This window comes from Amborella trichopoda, chromosome 5 (assembly GCF_054954075.1).
Source record: "Amborella trichopoda isolate Santa Cruz 75 chromosome 5, AtrichopodaSantaCruz75HAP2 v2.0, whole genome shotgun sequence".
NCBI classification, from domain to species: domain Eukaryota; kingdom Viridiplantae; phylum Streptophyta; class Magnoliopsida; order Amborellales; family Amborellaceae; genus Amborella; species Amborella trichopoda.
In genome coordinates, this window is record NC_142340.1 from 12191783 (window position 1) to 12214069 (window position 22287).

Genomic DNA, 22287 nt, shown 5'->3' on the forward strand with positions numbered 1-22287 from the left:
AAATGCATATAGGGTACAACTAGATTTTTTTTTTTTTTTTTTATTCAAGTTAATCTATGGGCTGAAGAGGTTATACATCCAAAATTAGGGTTCTAAAATTATTTCTAAATGAGGTTGTACCTCAGGGAGTAAATGGACATTCTATTGCAATGGGAGTAGAATATTTTTTGGCTTAGATAATTTGGATAGAAAAGAAACAACCCCTATGTAGATAAAATGCAACTTTCTCTAACCAAGGATGAATTCTATATGGGAAAGGAGCTTGTTCTTAATTGGTTAGTGCTTGGTGATTTCCATAGTTACATCTTAAGCTCAATTCCTACCAAAAAAAAAAGGATGAATTCTATATTTGATTTTTATTTTTATGGTTGACTTCCTTTTCCTATATTTCACCTGGAAACTTCAAGGCTAAGTTTCATGAGTCATGCAATGACCTCTCTGAATACTATAATCCCTCTTAAAAGGACTTTCTTATTAAATAAGAATCTCTCTTTAATTTTACTTTTATTGTGCATATAAAAGGGTTATTGATCTTTTTCTCAAAAGCCAAAATGATGATCTTAGCTATTTATCCTAAATCTTAATAACAATAATAATTTTTCCTAGCTCAATTAATTTAGCCTAAAAGAAGGATGATGATTGTCCCAAGATTTGTACCCAAAACAAGTTGCTTTCCCTTTTACTCATATAGTTCCATTTGAATGCAAGCTCCTTTGAGAAAAAATTGCCAAACGATTTTATACTCCGGCTGGAGCAAACTGTCCATCAAAATAAACTATTAAGTAAAATACACCTAAACTTTAACTATTAAACATTTTTTATGTGTAACTAATGATTAGTAATATTAAATAAAAAATAGAAAAAATTTAATAACGTCTCAATTTTGACAGAGGGAGGTACGAAGCTCAAGAGTTTTATATAGGGGCATGTTGGGCATTACGAAATGTAGTGCGGGGCCGGTAATGGACTTGGCCCATAGAGAGAGAGAAACAAGGGAGAGAACGGGGATTAAAATTGCGTGGGAAAGAGCGAGAGCAAGAGCAAGATTCTCTCTCTCTCTTCCTCTTCTCCGTGCGCGTAACGTGGGTTCAGACCTCAGAGCCCCTGATCTTTCGCCCACAAAAACCCTAAAAATTCACCTGTCTCCCTCTCTGTCTCTCTAAAACTTCACCTTCCCCTCTCTCTCTCTTTGTTTTGGGGCAGGCCACGCTCCCTATCTCTCTCTGCCCCTCACTTTCTTTCTCACTCCTCTAATTCCGGCCTCAGGACGGACGGAATCCGGTGTCTCATCGCCGGATCTCCGACCGGAATCCTCAGATGATTGACGACCTGCCCACGCCCTGCGCCATCTATGCTCTTTCTGTCTCATGATTCCAGGTTCACCTTCTCTCTCTCTTTCGTTCATGGAAATTGAGGTTGTAATTTTTAGATTATTCAGGATCTTAATTGTTGTATTTGTTAGAATCTCTGCTCTCCTCATCAATGCAGGGGCATTTTTGGCGATTTAATGGGGCTTGCTTTACGAAATTTTCTGGTGTCTTGTTCAATTTAAGAACTATAATGTGTTTAAGTTTCTTATGGGGAAGGGGTGGATTTTTATTTTTCAAGCTTTGAGCTCCTTAGTGTCTCTTTCTGCCTCTCCTTGTTGCTATTGTGGGTTTACCTATCAAAAATTTGTTAGATTAATGTGGAGTTCTTGATTGGAAATGGGTTTTAATTTGAAAGGTTTTTTTTTTTTTTTTTTTGCATTTATCAAAAGAAATTCAACCTTTTCTTGCCTTTTCTCTGTTGGTTCCGAAAATTGATTACTCCGAGCTGCAAAATTACCTCAATCCGTAATTTTTTTAACAAAAAAAAAATCCATGTGAGTTTCTTTTGAGGCGTATGGGATCTTGTATAAAATATCTGAAATCAACTTTGTTTTGTGAACTTGTTTCGCTTAATGTATCCAAAATGGTAGATCTGAAAGGTCGGCACCGGAAGAGTTGAGTTTAATTTCAGCTAAATATGCTGGAATTGTTTTCAAAACTGATTGATGAATCCAGATATTGTGTTTGTGCATTTGTTTTGGATGTTTTTGATCGACAAATGGGGAATCAAAAAAATTTCTTTTCTATGTTTTGTAATTGTGATTGACGATGCACTAGAAATTGTGAAAGTAGTGGTTACAATCTTTTTGCTATAGTTGTGTAAACATTTTACTTCTCTTTTTTTTTTCAGAATAATATTCTTTGTATACAAGACTCTCAAAAAAAAAAAAAAAAGTTCTTTGTGTACAATATAGAATGTGTTATAGTAGTCATACTTGAAGTAATTAGTCCAGAATTTGTCTGTAACCAATAAAATAAAATATTGAGTAATGAAAATATCTTCTTCTGCGGAATCTACAGAAATATTCTTCCTTCAGTTATACCCTTTTAATTTGTTTCTTCTTAGGTATTGTGTAATGAAAGCCGTTCATAGACGTGAACTTTGTTGTGGCCAAAACTTAGGTGCTTAATTTTACTACCTATTCTTTTACGAAACCATTTTGATAGTTATACAAATATTATACTAGAATATAATGAACGATTTGATCAGTATCGGCAAATAAATTATACAGGAATATATTCAAAATTGTCATAATAATAGTGGCCACCACAGAAAGAACATTCAGTAAAAATCAGCTCACAAATCTCATTGGTGGGTTATGTTCTCTCGGGTATTATATTGTTATCAAATAGAACATTGGAAACTATAGTCTGTTTTCTTATCACCATCCATTGCATTGACGGACAATGATGGAGAGGGTGGGGTACCCACCATTATGGGATTATGTCTTGTTCTTTGGTGAGCTGATTTCAGATTATGGGTTTTCACAATCCATAGACTATGGTATGCATATTCTCTTTCTCATGTTTGGAGATTCTTACTTTCTTGGAGCAATCCTTCTGGTTGGAGTCTGGTATTATTTAGTGGAAAAACTCACACCTGTGAACTTCATCTGCAACTTCAATTTTTTGAGCAATGTTTTGACATCTAATAAGATTGATGCATAATAATTGTACTTGAAGAAAAAAACAGTGCTGCTTAATAATGTTTCTTTTCTGTTTGAAAGATGTGAGGTAACCAAAGAAATACATGACCTATTTATTAGACTAGTAAAAAACTTAAAAAAGAAGACATAAAGATAAAGAAAGTAGCAGTCATTGCCATGAGACGAGCCAATTAGATCAGTGCAAGACTTTCCTTTCGGTTATTACCAAAATTCTATATATGTTAGATTAGTGCACCAATTTTGTTTCTGTATTGTAATCTCGTTTGCATGCTTGGGAATTTGTATATATATATATATATAAGGTTGTAAACTTATGCCATAGAACTAAGGTGCACCTCAAAAATCTAGTAGAAAAGAGTGTTTTGAAGTTGGAAAACCTTCCAATTGATCATCTCGACCTTGTAATGTATGGATATAAAGAAAAAAAAAGAATTTCAAGCTCTGAAAATAGTGCATCTTGTAACAATTTATCTGGACCGTATGTTTTCAAGATTTTCAAGTGTTTATAGATTTGTTCGCTCTACACTGTTTTTAGAATTTTAAACTTCATAATTAAAGTTGAACATGAATTTTGAAGCCATCGTATGGTTTTCAACACCGGAACTACATGTTTTGGCAAATTTTAGAGGTGCGCCATACTTGTATAGTATAAGGTGGTCACCTTATATAAACCTCACCCTTATATATATATTCTTTTCTTTTTCTTTGGATAAGTACCCTTTCTTACCAGTTCAGTATCTTTTCTTTGCAATGAAACTTACAGGTTTAACCACGTTATTATCTATCGAGCCTCTATTCTCTGCAATAACAATTGCTCGAGTGTTTGGAATTTGTTCTGGGCGATATAAGGTCTGTCTATTAGTTCTGGGCGATATAAGGTCTGTCTATTAACAATGGGCTTTGACATATCAGATGCAAAGCCGTGTAATAAATTGAGTTGAGAGAAAGGGAGATGCCTCGGGCTGGGAGGAGGAGAGGGAAGCTCCGATGGAGCAACCTTTACAGTTTCTCATGTGTCCGGCCAAGTGTGCTAGAGTCCGAGGGCCCTCACTCCCTCCAGGGCCCAGGATTTTCTCGGGTTGTATATTGCAACCAACCCAAAATGCACAAAACAAAACCCATCAAGTACCCATCAAACTATATATCCACAACCAAGTATAACATTATAACCTTTCTTCCAAAAGCCATCTTTGAGCAGTTTCGTCGCGTTGCCAATCTATATTTTCTGTTGGCTGCAATGCTGTCTTTGACACCTGTGGCCCCTTTCACCGCTGTGAGCATGATAGTTCCACTGGCTTTTGTTGTGGGTTTGAGTATGGCAAAGGAGGCTTTGGAAGATTGGAGGAGATTTATCCAGGACATGAAGGTTAATAGTCGAAAGGTTAGTGTACACAAAGGAGAAGGGAGTTTTGGGTACAAGAGTTGGCAGAAGCTGAGGGTTGGGGATGTGGTGAAAGTAGAGAAGGACCAGTTCTTTCCTGCTGATCTTCTACTATTGTCATCAAGCTATGAAGATGGGATTTGCTATGTTGAGACCATGAATTTGGATGGGGAGACCAACCTCAAGGTTAAGAGGGCTCTTGAGGTCACCTTACCTTTAGATGAGGACACTGCATTCAAGAATTTTGTTGCAACAATTAGGTGTGAGGATCCCAACCCTAAGCTCTACACGTTCGTGGGTAATCTTGAATTTGACAGGCAGGTCTATGCTCTTGACCCTGCTCAAATACTAATTAGAGATTCAAAGCTCCGGAATACGGCTTTTGTTTATGGAGTTGTGATTTTCACCGGCCATGACACCAAGGTTATGCAGAATTCCACGAAATCCCCCTCGAAAAGGAGCATGATCGAGAAGAAGATGGACTACATTATATATGTCCTTTTTACTCTTCTTGTGCTTATCTCTCTCATCAGTTCTATTGGTTTTGCTGTGAAGACGAAGTTTGACATGCCTAATTGGTGGTACATGCGACCTGATAAACCACAAAACCTCTATGACCCTTCAAAGCCATCTCTCTCTGGTATATTTCATCTGATTACAGCCCTGATCCTCTATGGGTACCTGATACCCATCTCGCTCTATGTCTCCATCGAGGTTGTGAAGGTCTTGCAGGCGATGTTTATAAACCAGGACATTCAAATGTATGATGAGGATACTGGCAATCCAGCTCAAGCACGAACCTCAAATTTGAATGAGCAACTGGGTCAGGTTGATACCATTCTTTCTGATAAGACGGGCACTCTCACTTGTAACCAGATGGACTTTCTCAAATGCTCCATTGCTGGGGTTTCGTATGGAGTGGGTTCAAGCGAAGTTGAGATCGCAGCAGCAAAACAGATGGCCATGGACCTTAACTCAAAGAGCTTGGACATCACAAACCAAAGCAATCGGAATTCGTGGGAAAATGTTGCGAACCACCAATTCAGTACATCCGAAATTGAAATGCAACCGGGAACTCCATTCAAAAGTGAAAAGGTGAAGAAGCCTCCTATTAGAGGATTCAATTTTGAAGATGACCGTCTGATGAATGGGAACTGGTTGATAGAGTCCAATGCAAATGGGATATTGATGTTCTTTCGAATCTTGGCAATATGTCAAAGTGCCATCCCTGAGCCTAATGAGGAAACAGGACGTTTTAACTATGAAGCAGAGTCACCAGATGAAGGATCATTTCTTGTTGCAGCAAGGGAGTTTGGTTTTGAGTTCTGTAGAAGAACTCAGACTAGTGTCTTCATTAGAGAGCAGTATCCCTCTTATAGCCAGCCAGTTGAGAGGTGAGAATATGGCAAACTGTTGGCTTTTTTATGCTTGCGGGATGAACTATTATTGCATTCTATTTCGTAGCAATGGAATCATGTTCTTTCTATGATGGTGTGATGCAGGGAGTACAAGATTCTTAACCTATTGGAGTTCAGTAGTAAGAGGAAACGAATGTCTGTCATTGTCCAGGTTGAGGATGGACAGATTTTCCTTTTCTGCAAAGGGGCAGACAGGTTTTTGATTTCATCTTTTCTTCTGTCTCACTGTTTGCATGAATTCTTGTACTTGTATTTGATCTGATTTAGCAAAATATATTTAATCTACAGGTCTCTCATTGCTTTAGAGCACTAACCAAAATTTCGTCTTTAAAATTGTGCAGCATCATCTTTGACAGGCTTGCAAAGAATGGCAGGATGTATGAGGAGGTGACATCTAAGCATCTGAATGAATATGGAGAAGCAGGTTTACGCACATTGGCACTTGCGTATAAGAAACTTGAGGAATCTGAATACTCAGTATGGAATAGCGAGTTTGTGAAAGCAAAGACCACCATAGGGCCTGATCGAGATGCTCTTCTTGAAAGAGTTGCTGACGTGATGGAGAAAGATTTGATTCTTGTTGGTGCAACAGCTGTGGAAGACAAGTTACAGAAAGGGGTATGTCTCATTTTCAAGAATTCCTCAATTAAAAATAACATCTGCTCCTTTTTCTTAATGGCTACATGCCTTTTATCATAGAAACTTATTCCTCTTTCAAAGGTTCCTCAATGCATAGATAAACTTGCACAAGCTGGCCTCAAGATCTGGGTGCTGACAGGTGATAAGATGGAGACAGCAATTAACATTGGGTATGCCGCAAAAATAAGAAACCAATATTCTCTCTTTCAATTATGCCAAAAATGTGGCATATTGATTTGGGTCTGTTATGTCACAGATTTGCATGCAGTCTGCTCCGTCAAGGCATGAAACAGATAAGCATTACCACTATGAACACTGAGTTGCTTGGTCAAGATGCCAACAAGGTTAATTTCGTGTGAGATTTTATTGTACTATGTTCATTCATCCCCTGAAACCCTGGACATGTGGTTGATTTCGTGCTAGGCTCTGTTCTTTTGTTTAATGACTGATCAGGCAGTGAAGGACAACATCTTATTGCAAATCACTAATTCTTCCCAAATGGTCAAGCTGGAGAAGGATCCTCATGCTGCGTTCGCTTTGATTATTGATGGGAAAACTCTAAGTTATGCCTTAGAGGATGATCTGAAGCATCAATTTCTGAATCTAGCAGTAGATTGTGCATCTGTCATATGTTGTCGGGTTTCACCAAAGCAGAAAGCATTGGTAAGTTTCTGTGGAAGATTCCTTTATCTCTTTCTCTCTCTTGATGCGTATTGACACACACACACACACACACACACACACACACACACATATATATGGGCAGTGATTTCATGCAACGGTTGTATAGTAATATGATATAGCAACCTTCAAAAACCATGTTAGGGCTATTTATTTGATCCAAATTTTGAAATATATACTATTTTCATTCTAATGAACAATCACAAAAAAGAAAAAATTGAAAACACAACCTAGAAAGTATTTTTTTGGCCCAAGTAACATAGGCTGTCCATTTTGGTGAGATACTTAGATCTAGGCTTTAGAAGGATTTTTTTCTTTACCAATTTTTTTAGATGGCTTTATTATGATTAGATGAACAATGGTAAAAAAGATCAAAAAGATTTTGAGTTTTGTAAAGGCGAAGATCTTGAAATTCACCAAATGAATGGTCTACATTCGTTGTTGGAGGGGACTCATTTTGACCATATCTAGAATTCAAATTGAACTTTTTTTTTTTTGGGATTGATTATTGAGATAAAGAGAGTGTGTATGCAAAATTTTGGGTCATACAAATACCACAAACATGGTTTTCTAAAAGTGTCGTTGCCCTATACTATGATACAACCGTTGCATGAAATCATTGCCCTCTCTCTCTCTCTCTATATATATATATATATATATGCATGTATGTATATATTTCTTTTTGACTAGTCATTCAAAGGTCTTATTATGCTTTTATCTTCCAATTTGGCATTGCATAGGTGACCAGGCTTGTAAAGGAAGGAACTGGTAAAACCACTTTAGCAATCGGTGATGGTGCCAATGATGTTGGTATGATTCAAGAGGCAGACATTGGTGTCGGTATCAGTGGAGTTGAAGGGATGCAGGTTAGTAGTGCATTGATTTGGTGCTTTGATAGTGCGTTGTTTTGAACTTCATCCTACTGAATAATGAAGTTAAAGCTTGTAGCTTGATTGTAGATGAAACTATGTCAGTAAAAAAATCTTGTAAGTTGTATATTTTTTTTTAACATGTTAACTCTATATTAACTAAAAGAATTATAAAGAAAAAGAGGTCTGGGTACCCACACATAGGTTCCACACAAGAAAATAGGCTACCTACAGACAGGTGCCCTATACAAGGAGCCTAGAGAGGCCAAATTTTTTTTATACATCGCCATTTTACCCATCATCGGGTGGTCTCCAAAGGGAGGATCGAGGGGGCCTCTGAGGGTTGAATCTGAGAATGGGGTTCAACTGTGGAGGAAGTCGGAATGGGAATGACCACTGAAGTGTTTGTGGTGGGTGCCCAAAAAATGACAGCTCCTTTGATCTGATCTAGTAGAGCTTCCGTGAATGAGTTTTGACTTCGAAAAATTCTGGCGTTTATTTCATTCCAGATTACCTGGCAGCCACCGAAGTTCTCCACTGCAGGGTTCCAGCCTTGGGCTATGGGGTAGAGAAGGTTGAACTTAGAAGCTGCGGGACGTTAGGTGGAGTGACACACTGCCATTGGAATAACAGTAGGAGTTGAGCCCAAATAAATGAGGCCACCTTACAGTGGGCAAAGAGATGGGCATTGGTCTCCTCTGCTTCAGTACACAAGATACATCTGTTTGGGATTTGGAATCCCCTTCTTTGCATGTTGGTCCACTGTGAGGGCCCTCTCGGACACCTCTATCCTGCAGGAAAACTGGATTTTTTTTTTTCGAGGGGGGGGGGGCGGGGAGCGGAGGTGGCATGCGGCCAAGCCCGCACATGTACCAATGCGGGCTTGGCAATAAGTATATTTTTTAAATATAATTTGATCCCAATTTATAAAGAATATATAATCTTTAACATGGAGATCATGAATATGAAAAAATAAATAAAATTTGAAAACTAGAAATATTACTTCTATTAAAAAACATTTGGACATTAGTTATAATTGTTTTTAGATGGACCACCTATTTGCATTCATCTTTAAGATGGATTCTTTATACCTCTGGACCACATATTGTAGAAATGCAGTCGAGCCCGCAAAATTGTTCATTTATAAAACATTGTGCACAAGAAGAAATATATTGATTACCAAATTTATGGTATTTATAGTATCCGAGGTTTATATTTAAGTGCGTCTAACATGAGATGCATCCATGTTTTTCTACTACAATTCCAAAATAGACCACTGATGTACCAGTCATGTATGTAGGAGCTGTTATCAATTACGTGCTGCAGGAGTTGCAAATCATGTGGTGGATAAAGTAGCATTTTGGCTGATTGATGTTAAACACTCAGGAAATAGACTTGTAACTGGTCACCTTAGAAGTAGGTATAGAAGGCATATGTGAACTTCCCAAAAAAAATGGAGAACATTTGTTATTTTGGGATGAATATCTATGTTCTAATTGTCATTTTCCATCTTTTTGTTCATTACAGTGAAAGAGGTAAAGTAGATTCTGTGTTTTAGAGAATTAGAAATGACAAATCTAGTGCTACCTGCAAAATATCTATAGCAATTATTATGAAGCTGAGAATTACTGGAGAACTCATACTATTTGCCTCGGTGCAGGCAGTAATGGCAAGTGACTTCTCGATTGCACAGTTTCGGTTTCTAGAGCGGCTGCTTGTAGTTCATGGCCATTGGTGCTATAAGAGAATTGCCCAAATGGTAAGACTCTGATTGCTTTGTCTGGTTTCATAGAATGCCCATGTATTACTGAAATCTAACACCTAATAACCCTGGCTTATTTGCGTTCAGGTTTGTTATTTCTTCTACAAGAACATAGCTTTCGGGCTCACACTCTTTTACTTCGAGGCGTACACTGGTTTCTCTGGGCAGTCAGTCTATGATGACTGGTACATGTTACTCTTCAATGTCATACTCACCTCACTGCCTGTCATATCCCTTGGAGTTTTTGAGCAGGATGTTTCTTCTGATGTCTGCTTGCAGGTTGGCTGCCCATATCTCCCCCTCCCTCCCTCTCTCTCTCTCTCTCTCTCTCTCTCTCTCTCTCTCTCTGTTACACATGTAGGTTGTGCTTTATGCGTGAGTTGTTGCCATGGCAACACAGATTGATAATCTCTCTAATTTGTTCTCTCTGCCTCTGCCTCTCTCTCTCTCTCTTTTCTATCTTTATACAGTTCCCAGCTCTGTACCAACAAGGCCCTCGAAACGTGTTCTTTGACTGGTACCGCATCTTTGGGTGGATGACCAATGGCCTCTATTCCTCACTCATCACTTTCTTCTTCAGCATCAACATTTTCTATGATCAAGCCTTCCGCTCTGATGGCCAGACTCCTGACATGTCCTCGGTCGGGGCCGCCATGTTCACCTGTGTAATATGGACCGTAAATTTACAGATTGCCCTTACCATCAGCCACTTCACCTGGATACAGCACCTCTTCATATGGGGTAGCATAGCGACATGGTACATTTTCCTCTTCTTATATGGTGTGGCTTCCCCTCTCATCTCCGGGAGGTCTTATAAAATTCTTATAGAAGCTCTTGCACCTGCACCCATATATTGGGCAGCTACTCTTCTTATAACGTTGGCTTGTAATCTTCCATATCTTGCCCACATATCATTTCAAAGGTCCTTTAATCCAATGGATCACCATGTGATCCAAGAGATTAAGTATTATAAAAAGGATGTGGAGGATGCACACATGTGGACTAGGGAGAGTTCTAAGGCTCGCCAAAAAACAAAGATTGGGTTCACTGCTCGTGTCGATGCCAAAATTAGGCTGCTGAGAGGCAGGCTGCAAAAGAAATACTCATCATTGGGTACGCCAACTGCACAACTGCAGCAACAACAACAAAACCTTGTTTCTTCTTAGCTCACTTTATCTCAATATTGATCTCTCTCTCCTTGATTTTTTGATGTTCTTTTGATCTTTTATGATTCATTTATGATATTTTGTTGCGGTCACTTGGGGATGGTTGAGGTCCCATTATAGCAGCGGCTGTGAGGTATATTATTATCTGTGTACAATAGTAAGTCGTGGGAGTAACAGGCTGTGAAATGACAGTTGAATTTTCTGCTCATTGTGCATTTTTTTGTTTTTTTGTTTTAACGTTGAGAAAGAAGGGTTGGCCTTTTTTTAAGTGTCCCCAAAATGTAAATTATGTGAATCGCAGAGAGATTAAGAAGGCTTGGATGCCATACAGAACTAGTCTTGAATACCATCCGATAATTGCAGCGATTTCTTGTATTTGTTCAACGGGGACTTGTGTAAATGAATTATAGTACAAAGATGGGGTGTTTTACTTTACATCTCTCTCTCGCTCGCTCCAACTCAAATTTTCTTGTGAATGTTGTCTGAACCCCACCTATTTAAACACAACTATTCATTTGTAAATGAAGTGTAGTACAATGATGGGGTGTTTTACATCTCTCTGTCTCTCTCTCTCTCTCCAGCTGAAATTTTCTTGTGAACGTTGGCTAAAACCCCACCTATTTCAACGTAGCTATTCCTTTCCTTTTGATTATACTTTGACATTCCTGCTTGGGGCCCCTCTTTAAACCTGTGCGTTTTGCCTCAGGACCATCAACAATTTATTTGACATCAACTGGTTTCGCTTTCATTACTAAAAAAGTTAAACATGTATAGAAAAATGTCAATAACTCTATACACTCTTGAAATCCCATCGGCAAACAAAATTTGCAGTGAGGTACCCTGCTTTGCAGAGGCATCAGCCTCCATGGTACACTATAACTATAATAGGGATGAACTGTATTTTCTACATTCCAAGTGATCTCTCTAAATTGATTAAATATTTGGGTTAATCTCCATGGGATTGCTTGGTCCCCTCAATCCATTTAAGCATTTTCCAGCAATCCCAAGCCTTGAAGTAGTGCTTTATGTCATGGCCTTAGTGAAGCATTTTACTGCAACCTTGTGACACTTGCTTCTTGGTTGGTACGTTAAGGACGGGTCAGCCTTCCCAATCACGAGCATAAGTATGCATCAAGCACGATAAAATGACCAATACTAGTATCACCTACACACTAGTACAACTAACTCACGTATGTACCATACACGAGAAAGCAGCAAGCACACATAAGAGAGGGATAAAGTGGAATAGGAAAAGCTTTGTGTTTCATTAATGCTCAATAGCTTAGAAGCACTAAGATACAAATGAGGAGTCTTCCCTCACATATAGACACTAAGCTTACAACTAACAGCTAAGATTAATACACATGGCACCAATCCAACGCCTATGAACTTTCTAGCCTTTACATTGTTCTAGAATAGTTTTTGCAGCCATTCTCTGAGAAAAGATCTAGGAACTATCTGGACCTTCCATGAACCCACTAGAATCCACTAGATTTCTCTAAAATATTCCAGGCCAAATTGATAAGAAAAAAATGGGACTAGTGTACACATATCACACAGAATATTGAAGAGACAAATTGGGGCATCACATTCTCCCCCACCTAATCTGGTGGCACCTTTGTCTTGCTTTCATGGAACCTTTGAATCTGCTCCTTGAATTGCCACAAGGTCTCTGCGTGTTCCCAACAGCCTTGCTATCCAGTAGGTCCTTCTACTTGACCAGGTACTCCTTGAGGGTGGAACTCCACGTTGACACACTGTTCTATCTGCGAGGATGCAAGCGGCTTCCTCGTCAAAGGACAAGGTTATTGCTGTTGGAGCCCTCTTCGAAATTATGTGGCTTGGTTCTTCCATGTCTTTGTGGTATGGCTTCAATTGAATCACACATTGAAGACAAGATGTAGTTGCGACATGTAAGGAAATGGCCTCAAAGTACCTGTCTATTTGCCACAAGAAGCCGTGTAACTCTCAGGCATCCCTAGACCAATTAAAGATTTTAGGATCAGGTGTGTACCTTAGGTGTCTCTTGGGCAACAATGATTCCATTGCTCACCACTCTCTTGTATAAGGCAACTCTCCAAAGCTCATCAACTTGATCTTACAACTTCACCGAGATCGCCATCATCTTACCCTTAACGGGCTCCTTCTTTTTTCTTTTTTTTTGAGTATCTATTAGCTCATTTAGGGCTCCCAGCATCTAGTTCTTGAGTTCCTGGAGCCCAGCCTCGAAGACCTACTCTCTTGACTGGATCCCACGAGCAAGGTGTTTATACTAAAAAATGCAGGCAAAGAACATCACCCACGCCTTGGTTTCGGGTGCAAACAAATCGAAAAGTTGGAAGATAATAGGTCCCGTCAAATTACATTTCGAGGGAGACTCAGGCCACAAGGCCACATCCCTCTCGTCGTCCTCCTTCTTATTTCAATCTTAGAACTCAACAAGAAGATTTGCGAAAAGGGTGGGGAGACAGAGATGGGGTTTTTAGATAAGTAGATCTAAAACGGAGAGAAGGGAAGATAAGCACAAATAGATTAACAAGCTAGAAGAAAAAGAGATATACAGAAGTAAATAAGCTAAGTACAAAATATAAAAAGCACAAGAAAGTAAAAAGCATGAAGACTATCTATTTTAACTAATTACTTGGATAAAAGAAAAGTACAAATAAGATTCAAGAAATGAGCTAAGCTACAAAACATGAAAATAGAGGTAAAAAGAAGAGGGAGAGAATGATATGCATTAAATGAGATGGAGAAGAGAAGGGAAAGACACTTAGGCCGGGCGCCCAAAGTCGGCGTAAATGCAAAATAGAGGGAAAAGAGAAGAAAGCAACACTTGTGGCCGGGCCATTAGGCTCGACGCGCAGAGTCGGCGCTGATTCAGATCGAGTGGTTGCACAGTCAATCCTGAGCTTTCGATTTTTAACGGGACAAATAGAAATAGGAAGAAGAGAGCTCAAAAAATTGGATTATCCGAACTGCCTTCAGTTTCGAAATGTAGCTTGAAGGGGTTAGAAGCTTGGATCTTGGATTAATAGATCTTGGATGGAAAGATGTTTGCTCAAATGGGTTCACATCTAGGGTACTCTCTCACAACTTTAAGCTTAAACTTTTGAACTTGCTTAAGCTTAAAGATAGAGAGCATTCTGGACCTTAGGTTTGAGACAAAATGGGGTATTTATAGGCAATGCATGCTCATCACAGCCCTTGGGTCGGTTTTGTGTGAAAATTCTGACCGTCAGAATTTTGACGACATTTGGAATAGTGGCAGAGGTACTTGGACCATCGCCACTGTCATTAATATTGTATTAATGACGATCAACATATATTAATTGCCCTTTAATTCAGTTGATACGATCTTATCAGTATCTGGCACCATTGACAATGCACCAGCGGCTTTCCAACTACCTTTAAACCTTTGTTTGGACACCTGTCATCTTCTCTTGAGTCTGATCTCTATCCGATGGACCAATCACAACTCGAAGCTACTCTGAATGATGCCAGAGACAGTTGCAATATCGTCAAATGTTAGCTGACGTGCTGCCTGGGCTATATGGTCTTTTGATCGTTAACCAACTGAAATTCGACAACCATAATCCATACTATCTGCCATGTCAACATGGTCTTGCCACGCCTACCAGTTCTGCCTAATGCGTCGTCACGTCTATTAGTCTTGTTGACTAGGATGTTTCCCACCGTTTGAGGTTTCAGGGCCTGATGACATTTGGTATAACGCTAATGACATTGACAATATCGTCAAACTTATGTCTGTTCCCAATGCTTATTTTGACTGAGGTGCCTTAGTCGCCTGATCTTAGGGCTTTGGCAGAGCTTTGGCGACCATTGGAGTAATACCAGAGCCTTCCCTTCCGCAAATGCTTTATGTCGGATGATTCTGAGTCTGTCTACCTTGTTTTTTTTTGGTGCCTTTCATCCCACTAGGGTAATATTGATTTTGTGGAGGTTAGGTTTACATAAAGATATAGGTGGGGTGAATGGTTCAAAATATCTGGGTGGTCTGCTTGGAATATTTCAACCTATCCACAATTTCTCCAGTCTAGATCGGGGTGTTTACACAAGGCTCTGATACTACTTGTCACAACCTTAGTGAAGCCTCGTGTTTCAAGAATGCAATACTCGCTAGTTGGTCCATTAAGGAGGAATCAGCCTTCCCAACCTCAGACAAGTGAGCACCAACAAATATGATAAGATGGCTAACATTAGTGCGCACCACCTACATACTAGCACAACCAATATATGTATGCAACACCCACAAGAGAAAGCATCTACTCACACACAAGAGGGACAAAGTAAAACAAATAGATCTTTGTATTTCACTAATGTTCAATATCTTACAAGGTCAAAGGTATAATTTAGGGGTATTCCTCTGTATATATACAATAGGCCATACAACCAATTGCTAAGATTTATACACATGACACCAACCAAATGGCTAAGAACCTTCTAGCCTCTATATTGTTTTAAAATATCTTTCCAGCCCTTCCTTTAGAAAAGATCTATGAGCCGTCTAAACCTTCCATGAACCCATTAGAATCTACGGGATTTCTCTAGTTTTGCTCTAGAATGATGAAAAAGTTGGGGCTAGTGCACAGGTATTGTATAAAGTATTGTAGAGACAATTTGGAGCATCACACTTAGCTTCAGCTTCATTTGTTGTACAATTGCCACTAGGATTTGAGCAGGTTAATAAGATTGTGGCATTGGAATTTCTTAGAATCCTCCAATCTCAGCACGGACCTAGGTTATCGAAGAAAGAACTTTTATTAAATATAAGTGTCTAAGTTCTCCAATGAATTTCTTTTCTTCTCCTTCCTATTCTCAAGGTGATCATTTCTCGAATCTTATTAATGATATTTTATCTTGAAATTGCTCAACATCCCTTTACTAGAGAGGCCTATTCAGCTACTCTATCTAATATCATTGATTTAATGCTCTCCATATTTGTGATTGGTCTTCAATGGAACTTAATATACTCTTTCTAGGAAAACCATAGAACATATGTTATAAGTCCCCCACATACTTTTTGAGAATAATGGTGAGAGCCCATTGTACAAAAAAGAAGTTACTAGGCTCTAGGAGTATCCTTTGTGGATTTACCAATTGTAATAACCAATTCCATATTTGAGCAGTATTTAAACAAGTGATACGAGGTGGTGGCAACTTTCTTCTTGTACTTCAGACATGAGACAAACATTTGGAAGAATTTACGTCTTTTTCCTAAGCTGTCGGTTGTCTATGGTAAGTAAATTATCAGCTGCCTATGGTAAGTAATTTATCTTCATACAACAGCCATGCAAATTCTTGCACTTTTTATGGGATTAGGTGAGACCATACTTGTTGTTTTTTAAAAACATGTACTCACGTACTCATGGAGAGATAAACATAAAACTCAACTTTATTCAAGTTTTTCCACATGCTTTATTTTAATTCATGGAGCCCATTTATATAGGCATTTACAACAAAACTACCTACTACCTACGTGTTGGATAACTACCCATTACTTACGTGAAGAAAGAGAAAGATAGAGATAACTTCACACTATCTTAACTACCCATACACCACTACTACGTGTTGGATAAGTACCCATTACCTTCGTGAAGAGAGAGAGAGTGATAACTTCTCACTATCCTAGCTACCTAGACACAACTACTTACGTGTTGGATAACTACCCATTACATTCCGCTTTTTTTTTCATCATCTTTAACACTCCCCCTTGATGTAAATTCTTTTACACCAAGCAATTTTTTTAAATATGCAAAGTTTACAAATGAGAGTGTTTTTGTGAAACCATCAGCTGCTTGTTCTTTTGTAGGGAAATATTTCATCTCAATTAGGCCTTCCGACACCACATCTCGGATGAAATGGTGTTTGATCTCGATGTGCTTTATTCACCCATGAAAAATTGGATTCTTTGTCATAGCAATTGTTGCTTTGTTGTCATAGAGAATTTTAGTCGCATTTTCTTGGACTTCACAAAGACCTCCTAGAAATCTCCTTAGCCATATAGCTTGACATGCGGTTGATACATCAACTATATATTATGCCTCCAATGATGACAATGTTGTAGTTGCTTGTTTCTTTGATGAACATGAAAGAGCTCTAGAGTCAAGATTGAAAAGAAAGCCGGAGGTGCTTTTCCTGTCATCTAAAGAACTTGCCCAATCACTGTTAGTATGGCAAATTAATTCAAAATTAGAAACATGGGTATACTAAAGTCCATAGCTTGATGTAGCACAAATGTAACCCAATATCCTTTTTGCTGCCCCCATATGATGCTTATTAGGATTGTGCATAAACCTTGACACAAGACTTATGACAAACATTATGTCAGGTCTGGTATGAGTTAATACATCAGCCCACCAATAAGGCTTCTAAAACATTTTGCATCAACCCTTTCAGTCATATCTTTCAGTCTCAGCTTTTCATTTGCATTCATTGGTGTATCAATGATATTGCAACAAGGCATGTTAAATCTCTTTAGTGGGTCTAAGCATATTTTTCTTGAGAAATAAAAATTCCATCATCTTCTTGTTTCACTTCAAGACTCAAAAAATAATGCAAAAGCCCTAAATCTGTCATTTCAAATTCATGCATCATATTGTCTTTGAATTCTTCAATAAGTGACAATGAAGACCCAGTATAAATGACGTATCAACATAGACACAAACAATAAGAAATTCATCTATACCTTTCTTCTTCCAATATAATGTGGGTTCATTTGCACTTCTTTTAAAGTGATTTTCATGAAAATAACTGTCAATTCTTCTATACTATGCTCTCGGGGCTTGTTTAAGGCCATAGAGAGCTTTCTTTAATTTATAGAATTTTCTTCTTTCCTTTTAACTCTAAACCCGTCAGATTGAGTTACATACATATCCTCTTCAAGCTCTTCATTTAAAAATGTAGATTTGACATCAAGTTGATAGACGGGCCATTGTTTTTGCATTGCAATTGCTAAAATTATTATCACAATTTCTAGTCTTGCAACAGGAGAAAATATTTCAAAGAAATCAATAACTTGTTGTTGTGCATAACCTTTAGCTACTAATCGAGCTTTATGCTTTTGTACACTTCCATCTGTATTTTATTTTGTTTTGAATATCCATTTTAGCCCTATCACAGTTTTCTTTTTAGGCAAATCTACTAAGTCCCAAGTTTGATTTCTTTCAATGGCCATCATCTCATCTCTCATTGCCTCTTGTCATTCCTTCTTTTCAACTGCTTCCTCAAAACTTGTTGGATCTGCAACAAAGAGAGCGAAACTACAAGTTTCATAAATTTTTTGTAAGGATCAAAATCTCTTAGTGGTTTTCTGAGGATGTGTTTATAGGCAAATCATTAGAAACTTCTGTGCCATTATTATTTTCCAAATTCAATGGAAGTGCAAAATTATCTTCCTCCATGATTTCTCTCCGATCCAAACAATCATTTTCATCAAACTCAACATTGCGGCTTGTAACTAATTTTTTTTTTTTTGGGTTATGCAACCGATACCCTTTAGATTCTGAACTATATTCAATGAATATACATTTCTTACTTCTGTCATCCCGCTTTTTACATAGTTCATAATTGACAAATACATAGGCATTGCAACCAAAGACTTTAAAGTGACTTACATCAGGTTTCATTCCACTGCATGCTTTCATATGGTGTTTGATTTTGCAGTGCATTTGTTGATTCAACAAATAAACCGAGGTAGCAACTTTTGCCCAAAAATTATTTGGAATATTTTTTTCTTTTAACAAACTCCTTACCATTTCAACAATAGTCATTTTTTTCTCTCCACCACACCATTTTGCTCTGGTGCATAATGAGTGGTGAGTTGTCTATAAGATTTTCTTTATAAAAGGAGTCAAATTCATTTGAAACAAATTCACCACCTCTATTGGTTGGCAAAATATTTATGGAAAAACCACTTTGCTTTCAACCAATGCTTTGAATCTTTGAAACTCTTGAAATGCCTTAGATTTTTGTTTGAAAAAATATACCTAACACATTCTACTAAAATCATCAATAAATATCAAGAAATCATCAAATGGGCATTTTGCTCTCCATGCCATTTCTACTGGAAATGACATTCGGTGTTGTTTTCCATAAAGACAGGCTTCACAAAGTTCACAATCATAACAAACTTTTGGTAAGCCATTCACAATTTCAATTTGGTTTAATAATTTTAGCCCATTAAAGTGAAGATATCCATATCTCTTATGCTATTACTGAGCTTCATTGCTAACATTTGCAACCAAAGCATGATTTTCTAAGCATGTCAATTCAAAAGGGAACATCTTATTTTCAGCCATTCAAACATTTGCGATAGTCAAACTAGATTCTTTATCTCTAATAGAGCATTTATCATCATCAAATAAAATGGAATAACACCTTTGCATCAATTGCCCAATACTTAATAGATTATGTGCATGATTTGGAACAAATAGAACATCATTTAGTTCCTTAACCTTACCAGATGCAGTTTTTAATACAACTGTTCTTTTACCTTGAACATGCACTTGCTTATCATCCCCAAGTCGAACCTGCTTCTTCACAGTTTCATCAATATTTTGAAAAATATTCCTTAAGCCAGACATGTGGTTACTGCACCCACTATCCAAAAACCAAAGATCATTCACAGTTCCTTTTGCATACCTACATGCTAAAAACAAGCTAGTTTCATCTGATTCCTTTTCTTCTACACAATTAGCTTGTTGGTTCGGCTTAAGATACCAACATTCACTTTTAATATGACCAAATTTTTTGCAATGAAAACATTGAGTGCTTTTGGTATTTTTACCCCCTCTATTTGCATTTTTTTGTCTTTCCTCAATTGGTGAATTTCTTTGGTCATAAGTGTAACCAAATCTTCCTCTTCCTCTGCCTCTACCTCTACCATTATATCCTCCTCTCCCACATTCTCTACCTGCATAGCTCTCAAAATTATTATAATTTTTTGAGGACGACTCCACCTTAGATTGAAATGTATGTTCTTCATTGTTGTCCAATGACCTGTTAATCCTTTTTTCATGTGCTTGCAGAGAACCCATTAGTTTATCAAACAAAAAAGCATCCAAGTCTTTAGATTCTTCTATTGCAGCGACTACATGATCAAATTTAGGAGGTAAACTTCTCAAAAAAATTTCAATTACCTTTTCATCAGAAATAGCTTCTCCAAATGATTTCACTTGATTTACTATTGTAGTCACCCTAGCAAGAAAATCTTGAATTGTCTTATTATTTTTCATAAGCAAAGTATCAAATTCTCATCGGAGTGATTAGAGTTTTACTGTTTTTACCTTATTTGTTCTTTGATACTCCCTTTTCAACATACTCCAAGCCTCATTCGGCGTAGTTGTGAAGCAATCCTTGAAAAAATTGACTCATGAACTGCTTGTTATATGAAAAATAATGCCTTCAAATCCTTCTTTTTATTTTCTCTTATTTCTATCCTTTGGGTTGCAGTAAGTCTAGCCTCTTCACCTGGATGCTCTGCACATCCATTCTCAACCACATCCCATAAATCTTGAAATTGAAACATTGTTTTCATTTTAATAACTCAATGCTCATAAAAATCTCTTTTAAAAATCGGAATTGATGGTTGAGAAATATTTGAGTTGTTATAGTTTGCCATATGGAAAAATGCATGAAAATATAGAAATTTGTCACCTTCCTTTGAGTTTTGTCTCTGTCTTTCTCTCCAAGTAATAAATCTCCACCAATGCCTATCTCTTAGGCAACTTGGCTCTCCAATGTCTATCTTTGGCAACCTGGGCTCTGATACTACTGTTGATTTTTAAAAAAACATATTCAGGTACTTATGGAGAGATAAACACAAAACTCAACTTTACTCAAGTTTTTCCACACGCTTCATTTCAATTCATGGAGCCTATATATATAGGCGTTTACAACAAAACTATCAACTACCTACGTGTTGGATAACTACCCATTACCTACATGAAGAGAGAGAGAGATATATAACTTCACGCTATCTTAACTACCCATACACCACTACCTACATGTTGGATAACTACCCATTAACTTCATGAAGGGAGAGAGAGAGATAACTTCCCGCTATCTTAGCTACCCAAACACCACTACTTGCGTAGTGGATAACTACCCATTACATTCCACTTTTGTTTGCAACATCTTTGACAATACCTTAGGGGTAACATGGTTTATTGTTCGTCGCTTGCCAATTGAAGAGTAAGCCGTAGAGGGAGCTCATAGAGAACTGTCTGCTTAGTTGTAGGTTCAAGGAGTGTTAACTGGCCGGGCCAGCACAAGCCCGAGCCCGAATTGAAATTATGCAAGGTTGATTCGTGCCCTGCTTGAGCCTGGAATTTTGGTTTCGGTCTTGGCCCGAATTTATGATGGGAAGGGGCAAGCTTGGCTCAAGCCCAAAAAATGGATCTAGGTTGGGCCTTATATAAATATAGAAAAATAATTTCATAGGGTACTATAATTCAAAACATTTTGAGCCAGGTAGGGTCAATGCGACCCGAACTTTTTTTTTTTTTTTTTGACAACGTTACTTAAGCTTTATTAATCAAACAAAAGTTACCCCCAATCAGAAAAGAAAAACATCGGAAATAACTACCTGATGTAAAGACACCCCTCGTTTTGCCAAACTGTCAGTAATGTCATTAGCTTCCCTATACACATGCTGAAAACATATTTGTAGATCAACGCACAAATCCATAATATCTAGCCATTTATTCCTCAACCTCCAAGGCGGCTGGAAATATTTTTACACCAATTAATCACATTCAATGAATCCCACTCCACAAAACATGGCATCTTGATGTTTTTTTGCCGTAGAATCCGAATTCCACATTCCAATGTAGCCAATTCTGCCTCATTAGCCGTAACCTCCCCACATGAGCCAGCAAAACAAAATTAACCTCTCCATATGCATCAAGCAAAATTCCTCCAACCCCAGAAGGACCTGGATTTCCTAAAGAGTTGCCATCAAAATTAAGTTTGATACTCCCAATAACAGGAGTGGTCCATCTGCCTTTTGGTCTGACTTTCGATATATTTTAAAGCATCAAGTTATACAGATTAATCTCAACATCCACTTTGGTTACTTCAAACCTTTCCTTTGTCACAGAGAACCAACACCAAACCGATTGCAAAATTTTCTTTTTGACCAAATCCACTTCCAAAGCTTTGTTATCAAAAGTTCTTCTATTACGCTCCATCTAAATCTCCCATAGAACAACCGTTCTTACATAGAACCCTCCCTCTTTTCATGAGAAGAGAATGGACAATAGAGGAAGAGATTCATCATTATCCTTACATAGAATGCATACATTTGTTAAAACC

General features: G+C 37.9%; 1 protein-coding gene across 2 annotated transcripts; it reads left to right on the plus strand.

Annotated features, from left to right (window-relative positions):
• Window positions 1-1191: 1191 nt before the first annotated feature.
• On the plus strand, window positions 1192-11388 carry LOC18443605 (putative phospholipid-transporting ATPase 4). 2 transcript variants are annotated; one of them, XM_088868478.1, is made up of 11 exons: window positions 1192-1377; window positions 3801-5812; window positions 5921-6031; window positions 6178-6454; window positions 6557-6645; window positions 6732-6819; window positions 6899-7138; window positions 7897-8022; window positions 9686-9784; window positions 9875-10066; window positions 10258-11388. In XM_088868478.1, exons 2-11 carry the CDS (start codon window positions 3990-3992, stop codon window positions 10951-10953), a joined length of 3741 nt encoding a protein of 1246 aa, XP_088724604.1. In that variant the 5' UTR covers window positions 1192-1377; window positions 3801-3989; the 3' UTR covers window positions 10954-11388. The 2 variants fall into 2 exon arrangements, with proteins under 2 accessions (XP_088724604.1, XP_006853854.1); XM_006853792.4 differs by having other exon boundaries at window positions 6929-7138.
• Window positions 11389-22287: the final 10899 nt, after the last annotated feature.

Bases quoted from the DNA above. Each gene is read 5' to 3' on its own strand.
- LOC18443605 (XM_088868478.1), top strand. From the start codon at position 3,990: ATGCCTCGGGCTGGGAGGAGGAGAGGGAAGCTCCGATGGAGCAACCTT. The intron at 9,785-9,874 runs GTAAGACTCTGA...ATTTGCGTTCAG, and splicing joins ATAAGAGAATTGCCCAAATG to GTTTGTTATTTCTTCTACAA. The intron at 10,067-10,257 runs GTTGGCTGCCCA...ATCTTTATACAG, and splicing joins CTTCTGATGTCTGCTTGCAG to TTCCCAGCTCTGTACCAACA.